Source organism: Pundamilia nyererei, unplaced genomic scaffold, assembly GCF_000239375.1.
Source record: "Pundamilia nyererei isolate P.nyererei 1_Seehausen unplaced genomic scaffold, PunNye1.0 scaffold00061, whole genome shotgun sequence".
Taxonomy (NCBI): Eukaryota; Metazoa; Chordata; class Actinopteri; order Cichliformes; family Cichlidae; genus Pundamilia; species Pundamilia nyererei.
This window is the reverse complement of record NW_005187462.1, coordinates 1,300,224-1,310,643: the sequence shown is the minus strand read 5'-3', so window position 1 is coordinate 1,310,643 and position 10,420 is coordinate 1,300,224. Positions and strand designations below refer to the sequence as shown.

The following is a 10,420-nucleotide window of genomic DNA, read 5'->3' as shown; positions in this document are numbered from 1 at the left end:
GACATAAAAAAGTGGTATCGTGCCATCTCTAGTGTGTAGGCAAATTTTTATCATATTTCATTATTTTAATGTTTTATTTATATCCACCGATGTGTTTTACGTTTTAAAGAGTTAGACTCATTTATGCCCAACTTTACTTCTTTTGTTTAATTTATCACTGCAGGTGAAGCTCTACTATTATTTGCTACAATAACTTTTCAGCGGAGGTTAAGTTGTCTGAGTGCAGCATTAATTCACCAGTTCGGTTTTAGTATCTTATAATTACATCGTTAGACGTATAAAGGACAGTTTGGACCTTTAATCAAACTTTAAATTCCAAACCAAATTTCAACGTGACTGACGACACTTTGCATTGTGATTCGGACGTTGATAATAACTTTGAGCAGTTGGACACAATCAGAAATTGCAAAATCAGTGAAGCTGTCCTTTAAGAAACCTGCAGTTTACATTTGTAGTTTTCTTCTCAGTGCACATGCATTAAAGCATTAAAGCACGTTAAGGTTTATCGTTCCTTGGCTTCACTTTGTACTTTGAACCCTAATAAAATAATCACCCAGACTATGTCATTTACTGCAATCATACAGCAAAACCAGCTTTACTGTAATATAACTTATGTATACTGTGTGTAATTATGTAGCAGAGTTTTCTAGAACTATGATTTCATCCCTAATCGTGGGCTTTCTCTGCTCTCTTCTGTAGAACCTTACAAATTATGACGTGTGCAGTATCTTCCTGGGGACGTCTACATTACTGGTGTGGGTTGGAGTGATCAGGTACCTGGGATACTTCCAGAAATACAATGTGAGTCCATGCTCGGCACGACTGATGTAAGGCATTAATGTTCTACATTTATGATCTCAGAGTTTGAAGTCTGTTTCATGTGAGAGCTTTCAATGAGCAAAATATTAAGCAGGAGCTCATCACATTAAGCTTAATGCAACAGTGATGGAGAAACTTGTATTAATATGCTGTGAGAATGATATATTTATTTTAATTCTCATCATGCACATGTGTAGACCTGTATCAGTCCGCTCCACTCTCACATAAATCTTTATTTGTTGTCTCATAAGGTTTAAAATTCACTTAAACAGTATATTTCTTCCAAGTTTAGGTGCTGATCCTAACCATGAAGGCAGCCTTTCCCAAGGTCCTGCGTTTCTGCTGCTGTGCTGGCATGATCTACCTCGGCTATACTTTTTGTGGCTGGATTGTACTGGGGCCGTACCACGAGAAGGTAACTTTCTAACTGGTTTTGAGGAAATCACTGTGATGGGTGTGACAGAGATGCAGGGGAAACAGTCCAGACTTCTTTTTCTTCCTCATGAAATGTTGCTGACGCTGCAGATATTGAATTGAGGAACTCCCAAAAGTGCACATCTTTTAAAAAACGGACTTACGGTAGTGTTTTAGGTGATTGTTGTTGATCGTGTCCCAGATTCAGACTCTTGATAACCTGTAGATGAGATATTCAAAGTTTGATTTTGATGAGTTTTATGAGATTTGCAAATCAGTGATTTGTTTATTTGACAGTTTATTTTTTATTTACTTTTTTGGAACTGTGGTTGTACGATACTTTCCTTTTTATGATGACTGTCAGATTGGACTTGGAGAAGTTAAATCTTAACTTCTCCATCAGGTTTTCCAAGCTCTTTCTTTCAAATTGCTATTTCAGCATGTTGCTCTTCAAACTGAACAAAGTGTACACATGGCCTTTGGCTTCCCTGTACAGGAGCAACTAGAGTTCAGTGTATTTATAAGACTCTCTAAATAAAACGGCCACTAGGTGTCAGTGCATGATAATGCTTGTTTTGCTTCACTGGCTGCTGTTCGCTGCTTCATTGGTGACCAGGTTTTGAACATTGTACAGTGATTGCTGCCACATTCATAACACATTCATTTGTACACTGATGTGTGTGCATATGCGTGGATGAATCAACCATTTGAGGAATGAATCAAATGGTTGATGATTAGCAACAGAATTGTGCCACATTCAGTTTTGGGCCAACTGCCCCGAAACAGAGCAAATATCTCAAACTGAAAGAGGCTACAAGAAGCAGTTTCCTCCAAATGTATGCATACAAGTGAGAAACAAAGTTGAGCGGCTCATGTTTTAAGAATTTGTGGAGATTACAGCTGGACTTGAGCAAAATTTGGAGCACTTCTTAAAATCCTGAGAAACTCTAACCTTAACTGGGAGCTCCCCAGACAGTGATCTGTATGTTTAGCTGTTCTGGCTTGTTAAGATCAATTATTTACGGAAGTCTGAGCAGAAGTAGGCGTCTAAACACGGCAGAGCTCCTAATCTGCAGAGGCAGATGTGGGGAAGCCTGAGAACAGCTGCCTCACATCTTGCCTCTCACTGGCTAAATTGTTGATAATCTTGTGCTGAAGAGGAGTAACTACTGTAAATATATTGTGAGCTGATTTTTGTGTTTGCCTTTATGTCACTTCACTACCTCCCATGTTTAGGAATGCCCGTCTGTGGAACTAACAAAGCATCCGTACGGTTGGTGCACTGAAGGCATTCAAGCAGGTCATTTTAGCTGTTAAGTACACTTTTCTCTGTTTAACAGTGAAATAGACTCTTATCAGGCCCACATGAAAAGCAAACTGTTACCCGACTACCATTTGTGCAACCAGCTCTGCTATGCCAGCGTTTCACGTCAGCCGTGTTACAGTTCTTTACGTTTGCGCAGCGATGCAGTCAACGGAGACTTTTATATTTATATTGCGATGTTTCGGGGAGTCCCCCGTAGTGACCTGTAAGTGTTTCCAGGATCCTCAGGTTATTTACAGAAGGAAATCAGCAGGGGATGACCTGCGGCTTGCCGTTCCACACGTCTTCAAGTGCTGTCATCTGGATCCATAGTGTCTGAGAGTGATGTTGTTTTTAGATCTTATCTCATTCTTGTGGAACATGACTTCTTTCTGTTTTGTGTCGGGCTTTCTGATTGGTTCTTTCAACCAACGGTCTCCCTTTTTTCCTTTATTGCGTCATTCCTATCAGTCTTTAGACAAACTCGTTGTCTTATTATTAAGCCTGCGAGGTCCAGCGTTTCTTTTAGTACAACCAAGTACTTTTGGAAACTCCAAGTTTTCTTTAATCTCTGATCAAAACACAGTGAAGCTGACCTATACCTGAGCATTCAGGCTGTTTACTGAAACACTTCTGTTGCCTGTTTAATATGTTGATGGTAATAATCTGTGACTCGTCTTCCTGTGATAAACTGGGTTTCGACCTAAGACTTACTCATTGTCATTTGTTACATCAGCTACTTAAAAGATCAAAACAGTGTTTCAGTGTGAAGAATTTTTACTTGCAATTTATAAGAAAAATAATAAAATAATGTCATGTCGTTCTTTTGAAGCTGGTGATTAACACTAAATTGTATTTTATGGCATTTTTACAGACCAAATGTATAATTTTTTTTTTTAAAGGAAGAAAAGCTGCAGTAATGTAACAAATTTCTTTCCATCTCATTTGTTTTGTTTTCCAGGAAATCTCAGATTTCTGTGGATTTGTTAACTGCTCACTGCACTGTTATTTCCCTCTTTCTCTGTAGTTTGAGGGCCTGAGTCTTGTGGCAGAGTGCCTGTTCTCTCTGCTGAATGGAGACGACATGTTCACCACCTTCGCCCAGCTTAAGGACAAAAACACCTTGGTGTGGCTCTTCAGTCGGGCTTACCTGTACTCCTTCATCTCCCTGTTCATCTACATGGTGCTGTCGCTCTTTATCGCTCTTATAACCGACGCCTATGAGACCATCAAGGTACTTACGTTACCGAGTGCGAGTCATTTGAAAACTGTGGCATTTTGTCAATTAAACTCTTGGATCTTGTTAGACCTGACAGGAGGCTGGAAAATGTGGACTAAAACTGAACAACAATCCTTACTGTACTTTGAGCTTTCTGCCAGCAAGACAAAAGGGATGTTCACATCTCTTCTGACAGAACCACAAAAAAGGGACGTCCCTGTGTGAGATTGCCACTCTTCAACCAAATGCCACATCAGTGTTGCAGGTTAAGTCTAGCTGCGTGACAAAGAGAAAGGATGGTGCAAATCGAGTGCAATAATATGAGGAGTGAAGTAGTGTGTCTTCACTCTGGGTTGGGAAGCAACTCCTTCAAGTTGAAGGAGTTAAAGTGGCTTCGGGGTCCTGTTCATGAGTCGGGGAATGAGCGGGAGATTGACAGATGGATTGGTGCAGCGTCTGCAGTAATGAGGATGCTGTAGCTGTCTGCTATGGGAGGAGATGGCATCAATTTACTGGGTGCTTTATGCCTCCCACCCACGCATGGCCACAAGCTGTTGATAGCAGCCAGAAGGAGCTTCCTCAGTAGGGTGTCTGGGTTATTTCTTAAAAAGGGTGAAGACCTTAGTTATTTAAAAGGGGCTCAGTAGAACGGTACTTGGGCATTTGGGTGACCCTGCATGAATCCTAGGTTAGGTGTTTCTGGTGCATGCTCGCGTCACAGATAGTTCAGGGCTGAAGAAACTGCAGAGGGGCTGGATGAGGTTGACAGGTGAGTGGGGCGTCTGGGCATCTATGAACCAAATAAGCAGCAGGATGGACGGAGAGAAGTGTCGAGGACAAAAAGAGGGGGGGTTAAGTGCATCTTGTGCTCTTCTTACATCGTACTTCCTGTCTTGCTTGTCCCTTAGGCAATAATGTAATTGCATCTTGCTGAGAGGAGACAACAATCAGTGAATATCACATCTATAAAAAGCCTTTATTTCAAATTTTATATTTAAATTATGAAGAAAAATGTGACGAAACCAGTTACAATGTTTCTCAATCCATGTTTCAGTCATTGCGGTACCTGTTTGTGGGCTTGAGTCTACAATATGCGTTAAATTGGGGTGCATTTCTCAAATCTAGCATGGAAAAAGTTTTGTCTTCTGACTTTAAATGTGATGCATTTTGGACTTTCTCTTTTTGCTAACAGAGTTACCAGAAAAATGGGTTCCCGCAGACCGACCTGCAGAAGTTTCTCCACGAGCCGACAGAGCTGCCTAACATAGAGGAGAGCGATCAGACAGACGTCAGCGTCAGACACTCTGTACTCTGCTACTGCCAGTGGTACGACTGTTCACAGCAGTGTTGCTTGTTTAATATTTAATCTCTCTTCACACACTCAGCCACACCTGGAACCTGTTCTCTACAAACATCAATGTAACAGAAGAGGTATTGTGTTTTAAATACCTGCTTAGAGTTGTTAGCCAGTGAGATTTAAGATTTTATTATAGTTTGACGGTTGCTTGTTGGCTATTACTTGGCTTAGCTTATTACTTAGGTCTTAGCTTGAGAAGAAGATGTAGTCTTAACCTCTTAAATCTTGGCCATCAATCAATATCTAAATCAACTGATGGTCAAAACAACTGTCACTTTTAGTTACTGTTAACATGAATGCTGACGGTCACGCTGGCAAGAGTGAAACACATCTCTTGTTCCTGGGAAAGATTCATGAAGTCTTCGGAAAAGAGCTGGCACCAGCGTCAAAAGTGAAGTTGATCAGAGAAAGGTCGAGGAAACGCCGTTACATTCTCACTCTCCCTTTCAGTCCGTGTACAAATAAACAGGATTCACGGTAACATTCAGAAATGAAAACAGAGTTTGTGTCGCTTACACCTTGTCGCCTTGATATACGGACACCGTACTCCTCTGTATGTCGGTGTTTTCTTCTCATTCCATTTCCATGAGCCAATCTCCATCATCGGCAGGCAGCCGACTGCAGCGGAGTTTCCTCCACGCTGCGGTTTGGCTCCGTCTTACGTGGTTTGAGAGCAATGAAATTAGTGGTGGGAGCTATGCTGACACACCCAGTGATGGGCTGATTACAGAGAAACTGAGGGCCTCCACACTGAGGAACACCCCTGCCCCCACCGTCCCCTTAAACTCCCAGCACCTCTGTACTGTGTTATGTCCCTGAATGCACAGGTCACAGTAAACATTGTGACTCAAAATGAGCTGAAAAGGCTCAGTGGTGAGTCGAAAGCAGTTTTGAATGCATTGGAGAGACTGGATTAGCGGCTCTGTTGTGCGTGGTTTTATTAGAACGACCTCACACTGTGTTCTCTCTTTATCATTTACTTAACCTCTTTTCGGTTGTCTGATAACATGAAGTGTTTAACAGGCCTGAGAAATGTTTCATTTTATTTCCCGTTATCGTTTAAAGCGGCAGCGCAGTGCCCCGTTTGCTCCCAGCAACACTTCCTCCATCACAGTCAGCACATTACTGTGAAGTTGATGTTTCTGTTCAGGAGAATGTTTCGCTGTAAACGGACACCAGGATTGGTTTCTGTAGCCGTCATCACAATCATTCCACTTCAAAAGCAGGAGACTGTTTTGTGACTGAGTGCATGAGATGTTGTTTACCCAGTAAGGCAACTACTGTAGTCATTTGTTTCGCGTTTGCCACCAAACTGTTATTTTTTTCCTGCCAGAGCTTTGAATGTTTGTACACACTGTAAAAATGATCTGTAGTCGTGTACTCGTTGGGAAAGTCCTGGCACTGGGAAAAGTTTCCTTTGCTGTATGTGTTATGATGACACATTGGAGCTTAGACCGTCTGTTTCCTCCCTCGGGGCTCTTCAGCCGTTGTTTCAGCAGACGTTAACACGCCGACTTTGAGGGTTTTGTTTTGGGCTTGTTGTTTTATTTTAATTTATTTTTTATGGATGTTTGTCAGCCGTTTTCTATCACCCAGCTTTCCTGGGATTCCAGCTCTGGTTGCCTTGAGTGTTTAAGGAAGTCGAGTTTCAGTTACAGTGCCATTATGTACTGATGTGTAATGTACATCCTCTGTTGAAATTGGTGACCGTCTTTTAAAGTTGGTTCAGTTTTCTTATTAGCACTCTTGTAGATTTGCACGGACTATATAATTGCATTCATTTGCAGCCTTTGACCTGGCTAGATCTCATTTTTTTACAAGCATCCTTATCTTACTGTCCCAGCAAAAATTAGATCAGTGTTCTCAGTTAACGTTTTAATGTCTTACTGGGTGAAATTTCATCTGGATCTGTTACCTTGTTTGGAAAGGAAGTTGGGAAGTGATCCTTGGGTTGGATTTAAAACTTGTTTACCAAAAGCGTCAGGTTTGTTATCTCTTGTATATTATGACTCTTGTGAATTCAATTAAATGTAATAGAACGTATATGTGTGACAAAGGTTGTAAACTTAACAGTATTTGGACTTAAATGTATCAGCTGCAGTCTGTCAAAGATTATGGCCCTATTCCTCAAAATGTTGACTCCCATCATCAACTCTGAGATCAGCAACTCAGACTTTACAGTTTCAGAACCGGCCGATCAGACTTCACCTGGAGTTTCACGTGCATGAGTAGGAAAAAGAAAGCAGCAGTCAGCGGCGCTCCGATACTATGACTCACCGTAGCATTTGGTAAATAAAGAGCAGAGCCTCCACTTTAATCTGGTGTACTGAGGAATATGAATGTGTCAGTGTGGATCATGATGTTTATCTTACAAACAGGACAGGTGAATGGAGTCCTTTTAATCAGCCTGGGGCACTCTGTCATCATCAGACAGAAAACATTCATGTCTTGTCTTTGGCTGCGTTTTGACAGTCACCACCATCGCTAAGCCTCATATCAAAGACATTACATTCATGCAAATTAATTGTATCCTGTGTGGTCAGCAGGAGGGATTTACACTCTTTGTTATGGTCAGTGTTGGCGTTAACAACACTGTCAGTGCGCCGCAGGGCGGCTGTGGCTACATGTAGCTGCCATCGTGTGTGACTGGATGTGTAAAGCGCTTTGGGGTCCTTAGGGACTAGTAAAGCGATATATAAATACAGGCCATTTACCATTTAACACGGAACACCTTTAAGAAAAGTATTGCATTACATTACTGATTTACTCCCAGGAGAAAGTAATTCGTAGCACTGAAAAAGGTCCTGAAGGGCACACACCTCATGAAACGTCTCATAATTACCAGTTAAGAATGTAAAAACCTGAGTGAGTGACTGCGCATCAGTTTGTTACCTGTTGAAGATCAGGGTCTTTGTGCTGGTCTGGGGTCAGCATTCACTCAGCTTTTACTCTGGGTTCTTGGCTAGCTTAGCATTAGCGTGCTGTCTGTGCTTGCAAAGAGCTGAAATATGTTAGCAGCATAATGTCGTTGTTTCTGTCCTGTATGCAGTCTGCACTTCACCACCGTGCACTCGTCCTTTGTGCAATAAAAGTTTGTTTTCTCCTTTGACAACAAAATGATTAGATACAACTTCCTTGCTCACTTGGTCTCATCGTCATCATCAATCATTCCAATCCTGGAAAATGTTCTGCTTACAGCAGATCATAAAAATGAAGGAAAATTATCTTTTGTTTAAAAACAAAGTGTTTGAACTTACAGCTTTCTTTGGTGGGTTTACTTCGATACAGTGAAGTGTGCAAATCTTTGCTGTGTGTTGCTATCAAACCTGCGTGAAGTTGAAATTACAGATTGGAGAACGAGGCCTTAATGATGCGTGTGTGGGAATTATCCCAAGAACATTACCGTGATAGTGTTGCAAGATTATGCCCTAAAGTGAGAATTCCTGTCTGCTTGTGTAACAAGTTGGATGTATCATCCCAACATAATATTGATACACTTGGGAATAACAGTGTTGCTTTGGTAGCTACATTTAGAATGGCATGTACCCTGCATTTGAACAACCTGTGTAGCTTTAATAAAGCTGGAGCACATTTGATTAAACCTGGGACATGCAAGGTCATTCGTATACAAGCATGTAGGAGTCCCATAAATAGGATACTGCCATTATTTAAGATCGTACACTGCTTGCTTTGATTTTGAATACCAGCAGAAACCACCTATTTTTCTTTCTTGAATTTGGTTCATATCATTTATGAGTAAGATGAGTATTGGTGCTTTCTAAAGAGAAGCATTCGCTAACCACGCAATCGAACGTCCGAGTGAAAAGTAGCCTATGCTGTAGTTTGTCATGATGAAAGGTTGGTGGTTTTATGAGTTCTCTCTCTCCTTACAGAGTTCCAGCAAATGATGATGTCATGCTTATCAGCTGACGGCTGCCCCGCCTCTGGATGAGACAGTTTAGGGAGGAAAATGCTGGGAACAATACTTCACATGTCTGAGACAAACTTGTCAACGCTGAAACACTGAAAAAATCCTGGAGAATGTAGATTTACACGTGTAACATCCCGTGAGGTGCAATAAGAAAGGCCAAATGAGTTTCCTCCACTGAACGGGAGTCAGGAGCTCAAGATGCGGAGCTGGAACTGGGACTAAGAAGAAGTGGTTGCTTGGATTAATTGTGTATGTTTATAATACTGCTTAGATGTTTATTTGGCCAAGGAGTTTGGTCGAGTGCTGTTGGGGAATGTACAACATTAAAGTTTATTAAGTGTTGAAGTAAAGGTTGCAGCAAGGCTAATCTTCCTATTTGTCCCTTTTTTTTTTTCTTTTTTTTTTAATTTAAATGTAATCATGTCACTGGTGGGAGTGGGGGGTGAGTTTTCTCTGAAGTGCACAAACATGTTTCCAGCAGAGTTGTGATTAAGACTAGTTTTGAATGAACACACCACAACGATGAGTCAGCTCGATCAGTGTAGAAACCAGCAGGTTAAAGTTAAAGACAAGCTGGAGCACGACTTCTGTTGCAGAGCTGTGCTCCTAGTTTGATCAAAGCATCACATTTCTCCCACATTTTCTCAACTACGTTGGCCAATAGGTTGCCTTTTATTTATTTTTTTAAGTATTTTATCATTCAGCTGTTTAAAATCTTCAAAGCTAGTTTACAAATGAGGCAAAGAAGATATCTGCAGACTGTTAAACGTGCCTGGATCATGAAGTTACAGACCCCTGGACAAAAATGTTTGATGAGCCCTCGCTCATTTTTGTGTTTTGCTTTTTATTTCCTCCTTCTCTTCCCCTTTCTTCAGTAATCAGATGCATCATACAGGAATGTGTGCGTATATGTACACAGAACAGTTTTGAAATAGAGAGCACTGCACCTTTTAGTGAAGCAATATCAAAATACAAGTTTTGTAAAAGCTGTATTATCCTTACACTAAATGAAACAGCCAGAGATTGTTTTAAAAAAAAAAAAAGGAAGATGCTATGTTTTCGTGCACAAGCAGCTGTTATCATCTTCATCTTGGTTTCTGCCCCCAACGCACCACAACCCTCGAGATTCTTGCCAATCTCGGTCATGGATGATTGTTCGTTGTTGTAACGGAGAGCTTTTCTTGGGAAAAGGCACGTTTGGCATGTGTCCACTGAAAAAGGACCTTTTTTTTTTTTTTGTTGGGGGAAAAATCCTGCAGGTAAAACAAAACTATTCCCTGGATGCTAAAGGTTTCAGCTCATCAATCCATTGTGATTAGCTTGCATGTCATCTAACTGACATCTCAATAACTTCACTGAAAGCTTTTCATCCAGAAT

General features: G+C 41.0%; 1 protein-coding gene across 1 annotated transcript in view; it reads left to right on the top strand.

Annotated features, from left to right (window-relative positions):
* mcoln2 (mucolipin TRP cation channel 2) overlaps positions 1-9,363 on the top strand; it is a 13,925-nt gene extending 4,562 nt beyond the window's left edge. Inside the window, exons 10-14 of the mRNA XM_005734945.1 lie at positions 700-801; positions 1,112-1,234; positions 3,564-3,770; positions 4,948-5,081; positions 9,006-9,363. Coding sequence (XP_005735002.1) covers positions 700-801; positions 1,112-1,234; positions 3,564-3,770; positions 4,948-5,081; position 9,006 — 567 coding nt within the window. The 3' untranslated portion in view covers positions 9,007-9,363. The remainder of the gene's footprint in view (positions 1-699; positions 802-1,111; positions 1,235-3,563; positions 3,771-4,947; positions 5,082-9,005) is intronic.
* The last annotated feature ends 1,057 nt before the right edge of the window (positions 9,364-10,420 follow it).